At 33.7% G+C, this 22,588-nt stretch overlaps 1 protein-coding gene across 10 annotated transcripts in view; it reads left to right on the plus strand.

Annotated features, from left to right (window-relative positions):
- The window catches only part of MEF2A (myocyte enhancer factor 2A), a 171,022-nt gene that overhangs the window by 68,458 nt on the left and 79,976 nt on the right, over positions 1 to 22,588 (plus strand). For 9 of the 10 annotated variants that reach the window (XM_057542643.1, XM_057542645.1, XM_057542644.1 and 6 more), the window contains exon 3: positions 10,084 to 10,275. In XM_057542643.1, coding sequence (XP_057398626.1) covers positions 10,222 to 10,275 — 54 coding nt within the window. In that variant the 5' untranslated portion in view covers positions 10,084 to 10,221. Of the gene's footprint in view, positions 1 to 2,885; positions 3,038 to 10,083; positions 10,276 to 22,588 lie in introns of all 10 variants that reach the window. The other variant, XM_057542638.1, reaches the window with a different exon arrangement.

Raw genomic sequence — 22,588 nt, forward strand, 5'->3', positions numbered from 1 at the left:
GCCATCTCCAGAACTTTTTCATCATTCCATAGTGAAACTCTGTACCCATTAAACACTAACTCCCCATTCGTTCTTCTACTCCCTATCCCTCCCCATCTCTGGCAACTCGCATTTTACTTTCTGTCTCTGAATTTGACTACTCTAGGAATCTCATGTAAGTGGAATTACATAGTATTTGTCTTTCTGCAACTGGCTTACTAGCATAATATTTTCAAAGTTCATTCTTGTTGTAGTTTGTGATAGGATTTCCTTTTTTAAGGCTGAAAAATATTCCATTGTATACATATATATACCACATTTTGCTTCTTTGTTCATTTGCCAGTGGACATTTGGGTTGTTTCTATCTTTTGACTATTGTGAATAATGCTCCTATGAACGTTGGTGTACAAATATGTTATTTGAGTCCTTGCTTTCAGTTCTTTTGTGTGTATACCTAGAAGTAGAATTGCTGGATCAAGTAGTAATTCTATATTTAATTTTTTAAGTAACCACCATACGTTTTTCCACAGCAGGTGTACCATTTTAGATTCCCCAAAACAATGCATAGGGGTTCCAGTTTTTCCACATGTACCTTAACACTAATTTTCTGTTTTTTATTTTTCTTTTTTATTTGTTTCATAAAATAGCTATCCAAATGGGTGTGAAGTGGTATCTCGTGGTTTTGATATGCATTTGCCAAATGATTAGTCATGTTGAGCATCTTTTCATGTCCTTATTGGCCATTTGTATATCTTTAGAGAAGTGTCTATTCAAGTCCTTTGCCTATGTTTAAAATTGGCTTGTTTATTTTTTGTTGTGGAGTTTTAAGGGTTATTTATATATTCTGGCTATTAATTTCTTATCAGATATGTAATTTATAATTATTTTCACCCATTCTGTGGGTTGCTGTTTTACTCTGTTGATAGTGTCCATTGACACTTTTTGACATTTGACCATGTATACATGGATTTATTTCTGGGCTCTCTGTTGTGTTCCATTTGTCTGTTATTGTCTGTCTTTATGCCCGTAGTATACTGTTTTGATTACTGTAGCTTTGTAGAAAAATTTGACATTAGGGAGTGTGAGTTTTCCAGTTTCTTCCTTTTCAGTATTGTTTTGGCTGTTGTTTCTTGATATTCCATATGAATTTTTGGATGGCTTTTCCTATTTCTGCAAAAAAAATCTTTGGGATTTTGATAGGGATTGCATTGAATTTGTATTGACAGATTAACAAAATTGTCTTTCAGTCTATAAACGTGGAATGTCTATTGTGTCTGCTTTAATTTCTTTATCCATCTTTTTTAGTTTTCAACGTGCAAGCCTTTCACTTCCTTGACTAAAGTTTACTCCTGAGTATTTTATTCTTTTTGATGCTATTGTAAATGGAATTATTTTACTATTTCAGACTGTTAGTGAATAGAAATGCAGCTGATTTTTGTGTGTTGATTTGTATCCTAGTATTTTGATGAATTTATTTATTCTAACAATGTTTTTTTGTGGAATCTTTAGGGGATTCTACATATATGATCATGTCATCTTCAGACAGATAATTATACTTCTTCCTTTCCAGTTTGGATGCTTTTTGTTTGTTTTAGAAGTGGTGAAATCAGTCATCCTTGTCTTGTTCCTGATCTTAGAGGAAAAGCTTTCAGTCTTACACCATTGAGTATGGTGTAAGCTGTGGGGTTTTTCTATTATATATTTTTATTAAGTTGAGGTAGTTTCTTTCTTTTCCTAGTTGGATGTTTTTATCATAAAAGGGTAGTGTGTTTTGTCAAATCCTTTTTCTGCATCAATTGAGATGGTTATGTGGTTTTTCTCCTTCGTTCTCTTAAGGTGGCATATCACATTGAGTAATTTTAGTATGTTGAACTATTCTTGCACTCCAGCAATAAATCCCACTTGGTCATGGTGTACAGTCCTTTTGCTATGCCAGTGAATTTAGTTTGCTGGTATTTTGTTCAGGATTTTTGCATCATTGTTCATAGGGATATTGATCTGTACTTTTCGTGTACTGTCTTTGGTTCGTTATCTGGACAAAGCTGACTTTAGGAAGCGTTTCTTCCTCTTCAGTTTTTGGGAAGAGTTTGAGAAGGATTGGTGTTAGTTCTTCTTTAAATCTTTGGTAGAACCCACCAGTGGAGCCATCAGGTTGAGTATTTTTCTTTTTCAGGAGATTTTTGATTACTTATTCAATTTTCTTACTAGTTGTAGATCTATTCAGTTTTTCCTCCCTTCCTCCCTCCCCAGTATTGGTAGGTTTTGTGTTTCTAGGTATTTGTCCATTTTATCTAGGTTATTCCATTTGTTGGCATACGATTGTTAGAGTACTCTGGTACTATGATATTTATTTCTGGTAAGTAATGTCCCCACTTTCAATTCTGATGTAAATTATTTGAGTCTTCTCTCTTTCTTAATCCATCTAGCTAAAGGTTTGTCAATTTTTTTAACCTTTTTCAAAACCAACTTCTGGTTTTATTGATTTTTTTTACTCTGTTTTTCTATTCTTTATCTCTGTTCTGCTGTTTATTATTTCTTTCCTTCTGTTAGCTTTGAGTTTTCTCTTGGGGCACACCATCTTAATTACTATAGCTTTATAATAAGTCTGGTAAATGATGGTATGTGAGTCTTTAAGCTTTACCCTTCAAGGTAGCCGTCACTATTCTTATACCTTTGTATTTCCAAATGAATTTTAGGGTAATATTGTCAGTTTCTGCATATAGTAAAAGAAAACCTGCTGGTATTTTGATTAAGATTGTATTGAATCTCCAGATTAATTTGGGGAGAATTGACATCTTTACAAAATTGAAACTCTGAGAATCTGCAAATGTGAATTTGTTATTTAGTATATTTTAAATTTCTCTCAGGATCAAGACTTTTTGTTTGTTTTCTGTGTTTTGTTTTAGGTAAGTGAAATAATAGCATCTTTTGTGTGTGTGTGTGCCACTGGGAACTCTTCAGTATGGAAGCAAAAATTGACATTGAAGGAAAGAAAAGAAGAATTGTTGGAGCGAAGATCTTAAAAGGAAGGAAGGCAGAGTATATGAGACAGATGCTGGTGGGTTGATAGTTGTGATGGCAGGAATTTGAGGAGCTTCTCTTCTGATTGCTTTTTTTTTCCTGTCAGTAGAATAGGTAGCAAATTATCAGCTGAAAGTGAGGATTAAGGATGGGTCTTGCAGATGTGAGGAGATAGAATATGGTATTAAATAATCAACTAGGAGATTGGGAAATGGAAGATTACTGGGCAGTATGAAGGGAATATTTAAGGCTTGAGGTCCATGACCTTCATGAATTTTGTCAGATTAATTAGCCTAGTTAGCATGGTTGTTTATTTTTCAGCCATATTCAGCTACACAGGAGCAGGCCCTCCTCAGGGGTGAGTTTTCTCCCAGGAAATGTGGCGGGAGGAGGGAGAGTGGGAGCCAAGGGACTAAGGATATATGAAAATTAAACTGGATAAGGAGGCATGTAAGAAACATAGAGTGGGTGAGGGACAGTGAAAACATAGTAGGCTTAATAAATTGTGGGACCTAGTGGGATCAAAGGATTGTTGGAATTAGGTTATTAGAGTCTGTAAGCTGGAAATACAGGAGGTGGTGGTTAGAGTCCCACATGCCAATTTAATTTCATGCCAGTAAATAATTTATTGTACTGTCAGATTTTTGTTGGTTATTATATTGATATTAATCTTTGTGTGATAAATATATGTATAGGACAGTCCAGATTCCTTTATCTACGACCTTTGGGGCCAGATATGTTTTGGATTGCTTCCTTTTTTCCTCCATTACTCTTTTCAGGAGTTCATCAATTTTTATTTTTCAAAAAACTAACTTTTGGCTTTGTTGATCTCTGTTGTATGTTTGTTTTCTATTTCATTACTTTTTGCTCTTACCTTTATTTCATCATTTGTACTGTTTTGGGATTTAGTTTGTTCTTTTTGTTACTCTTTCAGATGGTTGCTTAAAACATTGGTTTTTGGCCTTTCAAGTGTATATGTATTTTAAAGCTAAAATTTTTCCTCTTAAGAATAGTTTCAGCTGCATCCTGTACATTTTAATAGGAAGTGTTTTAATAGCATTCCATTAAAAATTTTTTCTAATTTTCACTGTGATTTCTTCTTTGACCCATGGGCTATTTAGAAGTTTATTGCTTAATTTTCACATATATAAGGATTTTCTAGTTATATTGTTGTTATTAATTCATAGCTCAATTTGAGCTCAGAGAAACATGTCTGTCCTTTGAAATTTGTTAACACTTAGTTTTGGTCCATCATGTGGTCACTTTTGGTAAATGTTTTTTACATACTTACAAAGAATGTATTTTCTGCATTTGTAAGGTTTAATGTTCTATATGTCAGTTAGGTTGTTAATTGTAAGGTTCACATCTGTTCCGTTTCTTCTAGTCTGCTTGTTCCTTGTTTTGGTGTGCTTGTTCCTTTCTCCTTTACTGAGAAAGCTGTGTTAAAATCAACTTACTAGAATTGTGGACTTCACGTAGTTCTTTTCATGTTGGTTTTATATACCATACTCTAGTTTCTTAGTTTAAGTTTATTTAGAAAAAGTATTTTTTAATCTGTAAAATTCAGTACAATATTTTAGCAAACTGGTCTATGGGGGAAGTCACAAATTACCTTCCAAATGTAATTTGTTGAACATTAGAAGCACATGTAGACATTTTGAAACATTTGCTTAGTGTCAACAAAGGGAATATGCATCTCTGATGTTTCTGGCAATGAGAAAGATGTTACAGTATTGTAAGCTTTTGAGCTATTATCTGCCATATGTGTTTGTTTTGATTAAATTTCTAATTGCCTTTCATATTTGGTCCTTGATTTTGCTTAAATTTGTAGAATGCCCCAAACATGTTGAGAAAATGTTAAATTGTGGAGAAGGAAAACAAAGCCAGGGAGAAAGTTATTGCATATGAAGTCATATAGTGTGCATTTTACATCCTAACCATGATAATTTACTATGGTAAATGGACATTTTCTATGTTTAGTTAAATTTTCAAAGAGAAGTGATTGGGGGTTATCAGTTGATATGTAACATAATTTTTCCTATTTAAAATATTGGAAAACAAGTTCCTGGTTAGGGTTTTGCACAGAATATCTGCTTTTCAGGAAAAGATACCTGACTTAGGTGTTACCAGGTGCATTCAGATTTAGAATTGCTGTGCCTTCCTGGTGAATTGAACTTTTATTGTAATGAAATATCCCACTATATTTTTATCCATATCTATATATATCTATCTCATGCATCAAAGTTTTCTATGGTACAGTATAGCCACACAAGCTTTCTTTTGGTTTGTGTTTTACAAAAGATATCTTTCTCCATGCTTTTATGCTTATTCTTTCTATATCCCCATATGTCAGATATATTCTCTATAATCATCTTATAATTAGGTTTTATTTTCTTAAATCTAATTTGGATTATTTATTAATCCATTTTTCCCCTGTGTTAGCTTGTTAGCTGTACAGGTGGCTCTTCATGTCTGCGGGTTTTGTACCCGTGGATTCAACCAACTGTAGATTGAAAATATCCAGGAAAAAAAATTCCAGAAAATTCCCAAAAGCAAAGCTTGAATTTACTGCATGCCAGCAACTATTTACATAGCATTTACATTTTATTATGTATTATAAGTAATCTAAGGATGATTTAAAGTATATGAGAGGATGTGTGTGGGTTATATGCAAATGCTATGCCATTTTATATAAGGGACTTGCGCATCCTCAGATTTTGGTATCCTCTCAGGGTCCTGGAATCAATCCCCTACAGATACCAAGGAACGACTATATATACTCTTACTGTCTTTCTAGTGGTTATCTCAGAGGTTACCACATGCATCTTTCATGTTTTGAAGTCTAAAGTAAATGAGAACTTTTTCCATTTCCTAATCAATGAAAGTGTTTTAGAACACTTTAACTTCATTTACTACCCTTCCCAATTATGTATTGTTGTTCATTGTAATATTTTAAATTCCACAAAATACTGTCATTATTTTATTTAGTCAGTATTCATTTAGAGTTACATATTTAACTTGTTCATTATATTTCATTTTTTTGGTGCATATCCAAGCTGTATCTGGAATCCCTCTTTTCCTTCTACTTGAAGAAGTCTCTTCAGTGTACCCTGGTGACAAATTTTCTGATTCTGTTTGGCTAAAAAGGTCTCTATTTTGCCTTCATTTCTGAAGGGTATTTTTTTTTTTTTTTTTTTTGCCAGATACAGAGTTCTATTTTGGCATTTCCCCTGTTCCCAGCACTCTGAGGATATCATTTTGTTGTCTTTTGGCTTCCATTATTCATTTAAAGAAGCCAGCTATATCTTACTGTTACTCTTTTTTTTTTTTAATTTATTTATTTTTGGCTGCGTTGGGTCTCTGTTGCTGCGCTCAGGCTCTCTCCAGTTGCGGCGTGCAGGCACCAGGTGCACGGGCTTCAGTAGTTGTGGCTCTAGAGCGCAGGCTCAGCAGCCGTGGCCCACGGGCTCAGTTGCTCCGAGGCATGTGGGATCTTCCCGGACCAGGGCCCGAAACCATGTCCCCTGCATTGGTAGGCGGACTCCCAACCACTGTGCCACCAGGGAAGCCCCTTACTGTTACTCTTAAAGTTAATATATTTTTAAATTTTTCTGGCTGCTTTTAAGGTCTGTTTGTGGCTGTTTCTGTCTCTTTGTTTCTGTCCCTCCAACCTCCCCCTTTACTTTGATTTGCCTAAGTGTGGTTTTCTTTGTATTTGTTTTGCTTGGGAGTTTGTAGATCTTCTTGAGTCTGTGGCTTGATGTCACTGATCAGTTTTTTAAAGTTTTAAACTATTAGGTCTTTAAATATCTTTTCTTTCTTATATGTTCTCGCCTTCCTTTCTGGGACTCCAGTTACATGAATTTTGGATCTTTTCTTCATGTTTCGTAATATTTTCACACTCTTTTCTGTATTTCCCATTCTTGTGTCTTTTTGGGCTTCAGTGTATTTTCTTCTTTCCTATCTTCTGGGTCATTGGTTCTTTCGTCAGCTGTATCTAACCTATTGTTAAACTCATCCATCAATTTCTCAATTTCTGTTTAAAAAATTGTATTTTTCAGTTCTCTGTTTTCCATGTTTATAGTGTTTGCTAAAATTCTTCATTTTAAAAAATCCTTTTAACACATTAAATTAACTTATTTTAAAACTGTTTTCTGGGATTGCCTGGTTTTGCCGTGGTTAAGAATCTGCTTGCCAATGCAGGGGACACAGGTTCGAGCCCTGGTCCGGAAAGATCCCACATGCTGCGGAGCAACTAAGCCCGTGCACCACAACTACTGAGCCTGCGTTCTAGAGCCTGCGAGCCACAACTGCTGAGCTCGCACGCCTAGAGCCTGTGCTCTACAAGAAGAGAAGCCACCACGATGAGAAGCTCGCACACCACAAAGAGTAGGCCCCACTTGCCACAACTAGAGAAAGCCCACGTGCAGCAACAAAGACCCAGCACAGCCAAAAAATAAATAAATAAATAAAGCTGTTAAATCTGGTCAAAAGCATGGATCATTAAAAAAAAAAAAACTTTTCTGCTAACACCATTATCTGAATCTATTAGGAGTCTATTTCTGTTGCCATTTTAAAGTCTTAGTTTTCAGTCAGATCTTGATGAGTTTTTTTTTTAGACATTTCATACGAAAAATGATAGGATAATTTGAATTTTGGAGTCTTCTTGCTGATAAGATTTGCTTTTGCTAAAACCTTTTGGGAAGATTTTACTGGCATGCAGCTAGGCTAATGATACTAGGTAGCCCAGATTACCTCAGTATAATCAGATGGAGAAGATTGAAGCTATTCTTCTTTCCTTTTGTGGCCTGGTCTATTTCTGGTTTACCTTTTACCTAGGATAAAAGTAGTAGTCCTTTAGATTCCCTCCAGCTTCCCAATGTGTTTACTGGAGCTATTCCTCCTAGCCAGGCTCTGAATTGAATTTTCGTGTCCCCACCCAAAGAAGTGTGGAAAACTCTGCTTAGCTTCTCAGCCTCTCAGCTAGTGTTTTTACAATCTACCAATGATTCTAGGGGAAAACGAGTCTAAAGTCTGGCCCCACCTGTTTCTTCTAGGTCCCAGCCCTGCAAATTCTCACTGTCTTGAAAGTTCTTCAGTTGTTTTAAACAGATTACTTTTTGTTTTGCTTTTCTAGTGATTCTCAGGGAAAGACTGGTTTGAAGCAACCTACTCCACCATTGTCAAAAGCAAAATGCTCAGATATGTTCAGAATTTTTCAGATTCTACAAGTGCATATACCTTATAGGAGTTAACATATTATCTCTGTGGTGAAATGTGTGAATATTTACATTGCCTGCTACAGTGCAAGTTTTCATAATGGGAATTGGATGTGCTGTGATCTATTAGAGAACATGATTTGGAGTAAACCAACTTCTATTGTTTATATTGCAGCCTGTTGACAAAACAGAAATACTCTACAGCACAGCTGCTTGTTTAATTGATTCCTACCAGTGACTAGCCATCTTTCATTTCCTCTCATGTTTCCTGCTCGTTCTTGTCATAGGGTTTTTGCACATGCTATTCTGTCTGCCTAGTAAGTATATCTGCATACTCAGGTTTGAGTATGAAGCAGTTCTCAGTGAAGCCTGCCCTGACCATGAATTTAGGTCAGATAAATGAACTTTTGTACAAACTCATTTATATGATGGTTTGGCTAATGTCTGTTTTCCCTTACTAGACTCTGGACTGTGAGATCAGAAATTATGCCTTTTTTCCTTGACCATTTTATCATATGTACCTAGTTCAGTGTTTGGAAGTACCTGTTTTGCAAGTAGGTGATCACTGAATAGGTTATTAGTTGTTAATAGATGATCAATTAATATTTGTATAAATAAAGAAATAACAGAATGAATAAGGGAAAATATGTAAGAAATGCTGTGCTGATGATAATGATGGTTGTGATAAGAATTGGAAACTAACTGCTTTTGAGCAAAAGCCAGATTTAATTAAACACTGGATTTGCATAGTACAGTTGAAGTTTTATAGAGTTACATGTACAATATTAAAAATACTTCAAAAAATTCCCTTGAGAAATTGTTATTGTGTTATAACATTTGTCTCCCATCCCCCATCCCTCTGTAAGTATTTTATTATGTAAGTTTTGAGAGCACTGGGTTTTTGACACAGCTATCATTCAGAGCATGACAAGTTATACCATTGCCAGTCATTCTACTGTAGAGATAAATGGAATAGAAAATCGTTGTTTTTGAAAGAGTCACAGTCTCAAAGGGAAATGGTCTTGGAATTTATACACGTGTACCCACAAAATAAGGTGCTATGATTTATTCTACCAAGGGGAATTGGTGTTGGCTTCATCAGGGCGGTGCCATTCAAACTGCACCTTGGCTGATAAGGAGGAGGTAATTAAATGGCTAAAGGAATAGTGTTTCATTTAGGTGCATATTCTTATGAAAGCATATACTGTCTTTGTGGATTGACAGATAGTAATTTTGCTGGTGGCTAGGGCAATTTGCAAGAAGAATTTGTAAAGGCAGATTGGGGCTACCCAGATTATTAGTTCATCCTTTGACATGGAGGCTATCAAAAGCTTTTAAGGATATTCCATAATGTTTGAGAGTAGAAATTCTAGAGCCAGACTCCCTGAGTTCATATTCCAAGCTCTGCCTCTTACTAGCTGTGTGACCTTGGACACATTACTTAACAGCTCTCTGCCTTAATATCCCTATTTATAAAATGGAGATGATAATTATAACTCAGAAGACTGAAGTTATGATTGAATGAGTTAAGGCATATTAGGTACTTAGAAAAGTGCCTGGCACATAGAAAAATCTCAGTAAGTGTTGCTCTTGTTTTGCTGTTATTATATTCATTGAGGAAAAGCTCAAAGGTTATATATAATTGCACTCTTTTAGCCAGAACTAGAGGCATGAAAAGTTTCAAGAGATATTTTAAGGGTAAAATTAACAAGGCTTCAACTTGTTTACTAATTTTACGTAATGAAAAATTTCAACTAATAATGCAGTCTGTGTGCACTATAAAGGCAGGTTTGAAATTTGTATAACATTTTCATGAGTTGCAAACTTATAGAACTTAAATTTTCTAATTTGTGTTTTCTTTTAGATCTTATAGAAAATTTCAGCTGTAGCCCTTGAACTAGAAGCTGAAATAATAGAAGCTGTGTACCATGCATTAGGGTATTGAAGAAAATTAATTTTTGAATTAAATATTTGGAATATAAGGAAGGAAAGGTGACTGAAAATGGGGCGGAAGAAAATACAAATCACACGCATAATGGATGAAAGGAACCGACAGGTAAATGAAAATTTTAATTTATCTATTTAATCGGTGTAAATTTTTAAAAAAAGGAGTGTGGGATAGAATGGTTGATTTTTTTTTTAATTAATTTGAAGTCTAAATATTTTTATTTCCAGACTACGTTAAACATTTAGCAATCAAAAGCTTTTGACTTTTCATCATGTGCTTTAAAGAAACTTTTTTTCTTATTATAGCAATCGTTTTTGTTAATTATAGAAAACATAAATAAGCAAAATAGGAAAAGTAAAATCACTGCAATTCTACTACTACCATCCATTGTGTAGGTTTATCATAATATATTTAGTCTTCTGTACACTTGATTATGTTTGTTAGTTTTCCATATATTGATGATTATTTTAAATTACCACCTCTGTTGTCATAATTAGGTAATACCTAAGTTAACTGTGGTTATCAGTGAATGTGTTCTGGTCAGTTAGGTTTTCCGATTCACCAACAAATAGTGAGAATTTTTTTACAACTCTTATTATCACAAATATTTCTAAGTCATTTATGTATATATCTCACCTTTAATTGATCAAATATGTTGAACTTAATTTTCATTACAATTTCAGTAAACCCTTCCAAATTCAGGGTAATTATAATGATACTGGTATATGAAGCCCAGAAGTTGTAAGAGTTTAAAGCAGGAGGTGGCAAACTATGTTCCATGGGCTGGCTGCCTATTGTTTTTTTTTAATAAATAAAGCATTATTAGGACATTGCCATGCACATTTGTTTGCATATTGTCTTTGGCTGTTTTCACACTAAAACAGAGTTGAGTAGTTGCCCCAGAGACTGCATGGCCCATAGACCTAAAATCTTTGCTCCCTGGCCCTTTAAGAAAAAGTTTGCCAATCCCTTCGTTTAAAGGAAAGAAGGAAAAATAATATCATAGACTATTGTAAAGGAACTACTATTGAAAGCATATGCAGAAGGGAGGGATGGTATCTCCAGAAAGGTTGCATATCAGAAGTTTCAAGAACAGCTGGTTTTTGGAAGCTTACCAGGAATAGAACAGTACTGAAGATGTGTTCTGTAAAGTCTGAGTAGTAGTTCATCCAGTAATACAAAACTCAACTGAGCAGCTGGTAAAGAAGTTAGTGGAAGTGATTAGGGTTGCTGATAGACCGAATTGAAGAGTTCCCTTGTTTCAGCTCATGAAGATTCCTTAGCTAAAGTGTTAAGGCTCACACAGTATGATTCGTTATGAAGGTTGATAAAATAGGGAAGACTGATAAAATAATCATACCATCATTCCAAAGGAATGATTCTAGCAAGATTGCAAGTAAATTTCCCTTCACAAGTCTGAGGATTGTGACATGTAGAGGGGGCATGGGGACCTGTTTCATAATCATGTGCAGCGTAAATGTAAAATAGGATTTATTGGGGAATAACGTACAAGCAGAGGATTAGCAAAGCACCTAAGATCCCTTCAGCTCTCGGTATCCCATACAGAGTCACGTTTAAATTGAGCATAGGTAGACTAGAACAACTAGTGGAAAGGACTCCACATGTTTAGAGGGAAAGGACAACTAGGAATATGTAAGTGACTGTGTAATGGGAACTTTTTAAGTTAAGGAAATGAGCTGGTTAAAAAAATGGAGCCTGCCACTATATCTCAGCAACTAGAAATAGCCTATTCCTGTGTTGAATTTACCTGCTAAGTCAGCTTCTTGCCAAGCTGCCAAATGGGACAAGGGTATCTGAATTTCTCCTCAGATGATTTTGGCAAAAAAAATGCAGAAAAGATATCAAAGAGGTAGTTGGGTAGTTTATTTTTAAGGTTAGATTAGGAACAATTTGTCATAAACTAAAAGGGTATCTTAATTTTACTGATTTTGGAATTTGTGGATTCTGAGTTAAAAGTTTCATTATTCTTGCTTTATTAAAGAGGAAAAATCGTTCCCATGCAGAAGAGATGTCATTTATTTCATCCAAATTTGAATACCTACTTTATCTGAGAGACTGCTAGGCACTGGGAACTCATTAAATACATTTTAAGTGTATTGCAAATAGAAGTAAGCTTAGGTGATAGGAGTGTTTATGGAAGAAACCACCAACCTCTGATGGTGGGATAGTTCAGGGAGCAGTTACTGAAGGAGGTAATAGCAAATAGAGTTTTGAATTACTAGAGTTTTTGAGCTAGTAAGATAAATAACACACTTAAAGTCATTGGAACATCACGTGTTCTTTTGCGCAACATTATGTTTGTGAAATTCATCATTGTTGTTGCATGGAGATGTATTTTATACATTTTCATTGATGTATAATATTCCATTGTGTGAATAGAACACAATGTATATATTTATTCTCTTGTAAATAGGCTTTTGGGTTTTAGATCTGCTCTTCATTTGGAATTTGTTTTTGTGTGTGGTTTGAGGTGTAGGGGTCAAAATTTGTTATTTTTCAGATGGATTTTCAGTTGACCCAGTGCAATTTATTGCAAAAACCATACCAACGAAGCAGAAAAGAACACATGCTCTTCATAAAAAACTCAACAACAAGCATAATTAATCTATGATGCTAGAAGTTAGGTTAATGATCTTCCTTGGGACAAGGTGATAATGACTTGGAGACAGGACAAAAGAGTGTTTCTGGGGTGGTGCACCGGCATATGCTAGACATAAGGCCATATTCTTTTCTTCGAAAATTCACTGAGCCACACACTCAGGATTTGTGAGCTTTCCTTTTATGTTATGCTTTAGTACAAAGTTTACATTTTAAAAAGAATTAGACCAAGAAGGACAAACACACAGTTTCATCAGAAGATTCTAAGTGGAAGTGAAGTCTTTCATCCCTCTAAAGTTTTGGCATCTTCAGTCCTTTTTTGCTTCAGCAGCTTTCTCATGTCTTAGAACAGGTATTTGGTGTATTTCACTCTTTTTGTAGTTGATCTCAGTGGGTTCTTTGGTCTTCCACCAGTCACTCCATTTTACTTAGAGACAGACATCCTCTTATATTTTAAATAAAAAATGAAATAGAGTTAAAAAATTATTTTAAGGCAGAATACAGAGAACAAACAATACCGCAAACACTGTTAGTTTTATTATCCAGAAGTAGTGTATGTCAATTCTGACATATTTGCTGCAGATATCTTTCCTTGTAAAAGAAAAAATTAAAAATTTACTGTCCTCTATAATTTTTCCTAGTCTCATTCCTCTTTGCTTCCCCAAAGTAACCCCCATCATGGATTTAATTTGTATTTTCTTTATTATTTAAGCACATATTACTGAATATTGTTTCAACATGGTTTAAAAATTTTACATAATAGCATTATTATCTGCACATGCTTTTTCACTAAATGTAGTGTTTTGGAGAGTTGTCTGTGTAATTCATTTAGTACAACTAGTTCGTAGGAAAGAATATGCCTCAATTCATTTATCAGTACTTCTATCAAAGAACATTTAGGTTGTTTCCAGTTTTTTAGAAATTTTGCTGCATATGTTATGTTAGAAATGCTAAAGCTACATCTGTGGACATGTCTCTGTGATAAATATCTAGAGGAGTTGCTGGGTTGAGTATGTCTGTCATAGCTTTACTGTGTGGTTTTCAAGTTGCTCTCCAAAGTAGTTGTACCAGATACACTGTAGTAATTTATGAAAATTTCTTTTTCCTATACACTTTGCCTTTCTCCTTCCTTTCTCTCTCACTTTGTTTTTTCATTTTTTTAAATATATTTTTTTGTCTAATGAAGGTGAAATGTTACCTGTTTTTGTGATTTGCCCATTTTTTGCTGGATTGTTGATTTTTTTCTTAGAAGTTCTTTATATATTCTAGATATTAATTCTGTATGTACTTAATCTGTTTCAAATAGTATCTTTCAGTCTTTACCAAAACACTTTATAAACACTTTAATGATAGGACTTATTACAGTGTTTTATAGTAGTTTATATTGCCTTTAGATTGTGAACACTTTAAAATGTGTTAAGGCTTTGCTTAATTTCCTAAATCATGATCAGTTTTTGGTAAATGTTCCAAGTGGACTTGAGATAAATGTGTATTCTTTTAATTGTTGGATGCAGGATTCTACATATGTCTATTCAGTCTCATTTTGTGTTCACATTATCTGTATTCTTTGTGTTTTTTTTATGTATTTGGTTTTGGCTCATTGAGACCTGTCAGTAATTGCACTTACCACAATGATGGATTTGTCAATTTCTCTCTATATTTTATTAGCTTAATACATATTGTTTTATATATTTGGGGAATATTTCATTAGGCTCATACATATTTAGAATTGTTATATCTTCTTGGTGAATTTTTTAATACATATTGACTTTTTCTGTCCTCAGGAAGGCATATCTGTCTTAAATCTACTTAAATCTACTGTCTCACATTAATATAGCTACAGCTTTCTTTTGGCTAGTATTTTCTTGATAGGTCTAGTTCTCTACATTTACATTCAACCTATGTCTTTATGCTTTAGGTATATCTTTTGTAAATAGTATGTGGCTGGATTTTGTTTTTTATCTAGTCTGATAATATATCTTGACTCTCCATTTTACATGGATCTTATTCTTTGTCATCCTTTGTATATATATTTGGACTGGTTTATACCATCTTAGTTGATTATTTCAATTTACTGTGAGAACCTGATAGATAGAGGTCCTGGAGGTAAAACTCACAAAAGTGTAGGTATGCCCTCCCTAGACTGGGTCCCCCTAGAGTTCTTAACTTTTGTACTTGTCCACAGTGATCCTCTAGCAACTCATCAATTACAGTTAAGATTTTCCTACCCCTGTACTGGTTCCTCTGGAGGTTTCTGCGCATGGCTCTGGTAATTTATGATTTGTAGTATCTGCCTGTCTGTCTCCAGTTTGGGAGGTAGAAGTTTCCCTGGGACCTCAACTCTCTGAGGGATCTAAGAAGAGTTGTTGATTTTTCAGTTTGTTCAGCTTTTTACTTGTTGTTAGGACAGAGTGGCGACTTCCATGAGTGTTAAGTGCTGAAGCAGAAACTCAAAGTCTCTCCTGGACTTTTAAATTCAACAATGAAATAAAGTATGTCTAAATATATATGATGTGAAAATCTTTACAGGTACTTGGGATTTAAAACATAGAAGGTCTTTTAGAGATGGTAAAGTTCAACCTTCTTGAATTCAGAGAATTATATTAGTCCCAGATTTTACACAAAATCAGGAAAGCTGGTTAGGTTAAAACCAAATGTGTCTCAGTTTATAGAGGCACTGAATTTTGTAGTCTAGCCCTTTAGTCCTGTTCTTTTTCTTTATAGTTATTACAGTACTGGAGTAAAATGACAATTTAAAAATAAAATTTATGGGACTTCCCTGGTGGTCCAGTGGTTAAGAATCCGCCTTCTAATGCAGGGCACGTGGGTTTGATACCTGGTCGGGGAACTAAGATCCCACCTGCTGTGGGGCAACTAAGCCCGCACGCTCCAGAGCGTGCATGCTACAACTAGAGAGCCTGCGTGCCGCAACTAAGACCCGATGCAGCCAAATAAATAAACATTAAAAAAATTTTTTTAATAAAAATAAAATTTATTTTGCCTGATACTGAAATAGCTTTATTAATACTGATATTTTAAAAATTTCATAATATTTAAAATAAAATGAAATTAAATGTTTAATATGTTTCAAGTAAAAAAATTTTTAAGCCTTTGTTTGAAAACAAAGATTCAAATTTATAGGAGGAATTCTTAGTAATTAAAGGAATGGTGGCTGCATTAATCCTGACTCTTCCAACATAATTTCTCCAAAAATAGATACAGAAAAACAAGAAGAACAAATAAAATTACATAAAACCTACAATCTTGGCATAACTAGAAGGCAAAGCATATCTAAATCTTACATTACCTCCAAGTAGAAAATTATTACTAAGTCACAGTGTGCTGTTTCTTGAACTTCTACTGTAAGTCTTTGAGGTGAGCAAGCATACATCAGGAAAAAGTGTGTGGGAAAGGAGAAGAGGAAACCTTGTAGCTGTCTTAAGATTGATTTGAAATCACTACAAAAAGAGGAATTCTACCCTAAGTCCAAAAATTCTGAAAAATACTATTTGTAGGTCAGAAGAGACCACAGGTAAAGAAAGGTCTTAAATGTATGTAGTGCTCAAGGAAGTGTTATATATAGTCTTGAAAAGGTAACTATTTGAGGGAGAAGAGGGTAAAAAGGAAGGCAAAGGTACTCTTTGGAGAATGCTAGTTGAATGGAAATGAATATATGGATATATACAAATGGATATATGTATATATCCTTCAAGACAAAAGAATATGCAAATATATATATAAATATATATATATATATATTTATCAAAGGACACAAAGCTCTTCTCCCCACTGCCAGTACCCGCCCCAAAAGCCTTCCATTAAAGGGACCATACTTAACTCCTTTAGAAGGAGAGGTGCTCTTGAACTAAGAGTATTTTAAACCACCCCCCACTGTTTGTTCTTTCCATAGATATTCAGTGATGCAAGCAGTATTCTCCTATATATACTATTATAAAGAAGAAAGCAAAATGATATTTACTACTATTTGGGTGATAAGATTGTTCCCCCAACAATGAAAAAGTGGGAAAAAACTGCTATCTGACTTTCTAACCTGCAATAAATTTCCTTAAACAAGTATTTAGGAATATTACAGACAAAAAAATCATGATTCAGAATTTTGAAATACTAAGAATGGAAGTGGATTTTTTTTTAAAAGCATGGATGAAACTGAAAGTGATTGAACTCCAGAAAAAAAAAAAAGATAAAGATAAAAACAAGGACTAAATTACAAAGTGGCCAAGGAATAATAGATTCAAATGAAACCTTAATATTGATTGAAGGAAGGCAGGGAAACAACTGAATGAATGAATGAAAATGAGATAAGTAATTTCAAAGGGTTTGAGAGAAGTGGTTGAAAAGGGAGATAGATAAAGAAGATCGAACTTATGTATAAAGAAGATCGAACTTATGTATAATTGCAGTCCCTGAAGAAGAAAAATGAAACCATAGAACTAATATTTAAACTATAATTAAAGTTTTCATAAATAAGAGAGAAAGTAAGATGCCAAGGATTAGGTGGACCTGCAGAGATCAACTCTGATACATATCCTACTGAAACTATTAGATTTTAAGATTAAAAAAAAAAATCCTCAGGGCTTCTAAGGTATAAAACAACAACAAATATATAAGTACAGAGAATTAGACTGGCATCGAATTTTGCAAAATTGAGATAATAAAGCACAAGGCAACAGTAGAGCAGCATTTTCAAAAAATGCAGGGAAAAAAGTCTGAAGCAAAGATTTCATTTGCAGTCAAGCTGTATTCAAATACAAAGATTATAAAAACAAGTTTTAAACATACTAGAGCTCAGGGAATTCTGTACTTATGAGCTGTTAGTGTGCAATCTAGTAGAGGATAAGCTTTATACAACTGAGAAATGTCTGAGGAAATAAGCAAAAAAATACATGATCAACATTTAATATACTTAACTATAGATTTTAGCCTAAAGCAACAGTGGGGGCAAGGGTGGAAGAATAATATGTTATATATTGTTTATTATATGTTACTTTATTGTGATAAAATAGAAGTAATGCAACAGACATGGTAAGAAAGGAGAGGGAAAGAGGAAAGTAGAATAAGCACACTGGTTATTGTTTAGGCAATAGGTGGGAGTTAAAGAATATCATTAAGATTTGACACACCAAATAGTGAAAGATTAAACATGAAAACAGGAGACCAAGGGCATTTTTAAAAGCTGTAACTACAAAGGTAACCACTAGAACAAAAATGCTAATCTTTGTTAAATTTTTTTAACATAAAAGAGCAAAGAAAACACCTCATTTAGAGAGAGGAAATAAATAGGAAATATACATAATACGTATAAGCATTAAATATTTATTAAAGTATTAAAATGATGATGAAATCTCTAAGCCTTATCAGTCATATCAATAAGTGTGAATGGGACTGACTCTTTATTAAGAGAAAAAACATTTCCAGTTTAGTTCACAAGCTCCAAATATAGGCAAAAAGAGACACACCTAAAATGGAATAATCAGAAAGACTAAAAATAAAGGTATGGGAAAAGGTATACCAGACAAATGAAAACAATGAGAAAACAGATTATAATCCTGATATTAGACGATGTAGGATTGTAGACAAAAAAGCATTAAATGGGACAAAGAAAGATACTTTTCAGTGCTGAAAGCTGTAATTCACCTTGAAGATGTAAGAATTAGGAATAATGGTATACTAAATACTACCTTTATCAAGCAGAAACTGAAAGAGATACAAAGAAACATAAATGGAAACAAACTAGTAATAAGATACTTAAACACAGTAGTCTTAGTATGAAATAGATCAAATGGACAAAAAATAATTGATGGTAAACCAGATCTAAACAGCATAATCAATAAAATTGACTTTAAGTGATATGTTGAACACTACACTTAGAAAATAGAGTATATAAGGGTACATAGAGCATTCACCAAAATTGATCATATATTACCTAACCAAAGAAACACCAGTAAATTCAATAAAGGAGAATATTACAAACATACGCCGATTACCATGTAGTAAAACTAGAAATTAATTTTGTTTGATGGTTTTTCTGAAAGCTAATTCTACATAAGAATTTCTTTTTTGAAAAGTTTGATGCCAGTCTAACAACTTCTGGGTAAAAAGGGAAATATATAACTAAAATAATATAATTTCTAAAAAAAAGAAAATAGTACACATCCATATTTATGGAATATATTTAATGTAGGAATCAGAAGAAAATTCATAGCCCTAAATACTGTTATTAATGAAAGTATAGTAAGGCTGTGAAGAAGTAGGCAGTCCTGTGCATTGCAGATGGGAATACAGATTTGTATAGCCATTTGAGGGGACGGTATTTAACGATATCTTACCAAAATTATGTATGCATTTATCTCTTGACCCAGTCCTTCAGAGTATCGATAAAAGAACTGTCTTTTGTTTCTAGATGGTAGGTTTGTTTTTCATAGTGTGGCTTAGCAATTTTAAAACTACTTAAAGTGTAATCTAAGATTGAGCAAATAAGTAAGTGTATTGTGGATATTGGGAGCTGGGTTTCTTACTGTCAGAGAAGGGAGTTAGAGCTATGGAAAGGGAGAAGCCTGTGGTAAACCCTATGACGTAGAATTAGAATTGGAAGTATCATGGATTTTAATATATTTTGATAAAAATAGAAACATATTGAAGTGTGTTTGTGTGTGTATGTGTGTACATATACATATTTCCTAGTTCTGTCTGTTGAGAGGGCCTAGAAACAGTGACACCCGAGTAACTTATCCTCCATATCTTAGTTTCTAAATACAGTTCTCTACCAAAAGGAATCAGAGCTTCCTGGTGAAATGGCTGATTCTAGGGCTAGGGCAGGGAAAGAACAGGAAGAGCCTGGAACATTTGACTGTGCCAGGAAGTTCAAAGAATACTGGGAGCATGTCAAATGGACACAGGAAGCCGACATAGTGGATCTCTCACTGCTGAAATAAAAGACAATTTGAACATCAGAATGAGTAAAGATACGAATGAATTATAACCCATAGAATAAAATAAGAATCCATGAGTTGTTGCTGACATGAATGAATGAATGAATGAAGAGAAAGGAAAACTCTCACAGTAAAATGCCAGTTAGTAAATGTAGATAGAAAATGTAATGGAATTAGAAAATTCCCATTTGACAACCATTGTGGTAATAATTTTTCAGGCAGTATTCATCAGTGGATGCAAAAATCAGTTTGTTAAAGTTTGATGAGAAAACAGAATATTTTCATAGAGATCTTCACAATATACTTACTAATTATAGGGAGAAAATAGTAGCTTTGCTGGGGAGAAAAACTGGCAGACACTGCCTTAATCAAGCTAACAATACTATTTAGGGGGTAAATAGATATGTGGATTTTCATGAGATGTATTGAGGACACATTGCTTCTAAACTATTCCTGTCCAAAATGTACAATCTGAATATAATCAGAAAGAAACAACAGACAAAGCCAAATTGAGATACATACCACAATATAAATGACCTGTATTCTGCAAAAGTGCCAAGGTCCTGAAAAAGAAAGACTGAGAAAGTGTTCCAAATTAAACAGGATGCAGTTAAACGCAGCGTCTGATCCTGGATTGGATTCTGTGCTAGAGGGAGAAAAAAAAGCAAAACTTTTTTTTCCCCTATGAAGGAAATTAGTGGGAAAATTGAGAAATTTGAATAAGGTTTATAGATTAGATAATAGTGCTGTGTCCATGTTGGTTTTTTATTTTGATAATTATATTTGTCCTTGTTTTTAAGACAGTATTTAGGGGCAAAGGGACCTTATAACCTGCAGCTTAGTCCAGAGGGTTCAGAGAAAAAGTTATGTGTGTTTAGAGAATGCAAATGTGGTAAAATGTTAACAGGTAATTTGGTGGAAGGATATATGAAAGTTTTGTACTACTGTTTTTTTTTTAAACACCTTTATTAGAGTTTGCTTTACAATGGTGTGTTAGTTACTGCTTTATAACAAAGTGAATCAGCTATACATATACATGTATCCCCATACCTCCTCCCTTGTACTACTTTTTGAAACTTCTCTGTATGTTTGAAATTATTTCAAAATATAAAAGGATGACAAATTTATAAGAATGCAAAGTTAATTTTATATTACTATTGTCATAAATTGTTAGCAATAAACCAGAGTGTTTAAAAATAGACTTAAGCACTTATAGATAAAATAAAAAGATTTAATTTATAAAGCTTGAAAGTAAAATATTAAGATTGTAGTTTTCACTGTTATGTCTTTGGCTTCACTGTTGAAACGTAAGTGTATTTTGTGCAAATCTTTCTAGTTGCTGAAAAAACTCTTTTTGACCTTACTCTAGTTGGAGTAAGCTGGAGGAATGGAGGAGAGGAGGTTGTTATAAGCTAGGTCTCCTCCACTAACTCCATCCTTCATCTTCAACTCCTTCTAATTGATAACTTCAGAGAAATATTTTTTGTAAGTATTTTTGGAAAGGATAACAGGGTTTGTCCTAATTTTACTGTTAGTGAACTTAAGTTTTTGTTTTAGAGAATTTTCTTCAGGCATGCTTATTGGATATTCTGAAGCAGTATTGCCTGTCTCATGTCTTGTTCATATCTTACTTATTTTGAAAGTCTTTGACTAGAGTAGGAATTATTCTTGCAATAAATGCTTTCCTTTGCTGATTGTCATTTTCTTCAGTTACTAGGAGTATGGTAAAACATTTTCTAACTGCACCTTTGCTGAATTCAAAATTTTAATGCAGCAAGTACATCTGGGTGCATCTCAAAATATAAATGATTTTGATTTCATTGTTTTAAAATAGTATATTTTAATAGTGGTATTCTTATATTCACTATATTCTTACAGTGGTATAATAACTGCCAAGATTTTGAAGAACAGTAATACAATCAGTTTATAAAAATTTAAAACTTTTAAATGACAGATGATATGTAAACAAAGAATATATAATTGAGAAATTTGGAAAAGTATAAAACATGGTTAATATACCTGTACAAGGAGCTCTCAGACAAGTAATAAACAATTTATAAAATAAGAAAATGATCAAAAGATGGGCAGCTTAGAACAAACAAATCTCAAATGACAGCAAATATAAAAAAGAGATGTTTAGTCACTACTAGTTAGGAAAATTCATATTACAGAAACGAGATTTTTATTTTGCACCTAGCAAAAGAGTACTGACATTTATATGAAAAAATTAAGAAATTATTCAAAAGAGTACCTTAGAACTATACCATTTGACTTAGAGACATATCCACGAGGAGTAGTTAAATGAGTAAAACAAATAAAACTGACAAGAGTCCCAGTTTTGTAAAATGCTGACAAGATCCCTTATATGTGTATACATCTGAATGTGTATATGATTATATGGTCTTACACAAAAGTGTGGAATGAAAAATACTAAGTTGAAAATGTGGGTTAAGAGGTTTATGTTGGTTCAAGGGAAAATAGGCAAGCAAAACACATTATATTCCATGTATGCATTCATATAAAGTCATATATTTGTGTATTTATATTGTAAGGACTTCTTTAAAAGATTAAATAAAGATGAGAGATTTATTTTTAAAAGGAGAGGGAAGGAACCATTAGAAAGATGTGGTGTGAAAGTGTTCCACAGAGAGGGAAGATAGCAAAGTTCCTAAGGTGGAAAGTAGCTTGTGGTTAAGGAAAACACATGCACATGTATACACACGCACACGCCAGTGCAGCATAATGGGTGTAAGAGGGAGTGATGAGAAATAAGGTCACGTAGTTTGAGGCCAGATCATTTATTCTGTTTTCTTAATGAGTTTGGTTATTACTTTCAGTACAGTGAAAAACTC

This window comes from Balaenoptera acutorostrata, chromosome 3 (assembly GCF_949987535.1).
Source record: "Balaenoptera acutorostrata chromosome 3, mBalAcu1.1, whole genome shotgun sequence".
Classification (NCBI taxonomy): domain Eukaryota; kingdom Metazoa; phylum Chordata; class Mammalia; order Artiodactyla; family Balaenopteridae; genus Balaenoptera; species Balaenoptera acutorostrata.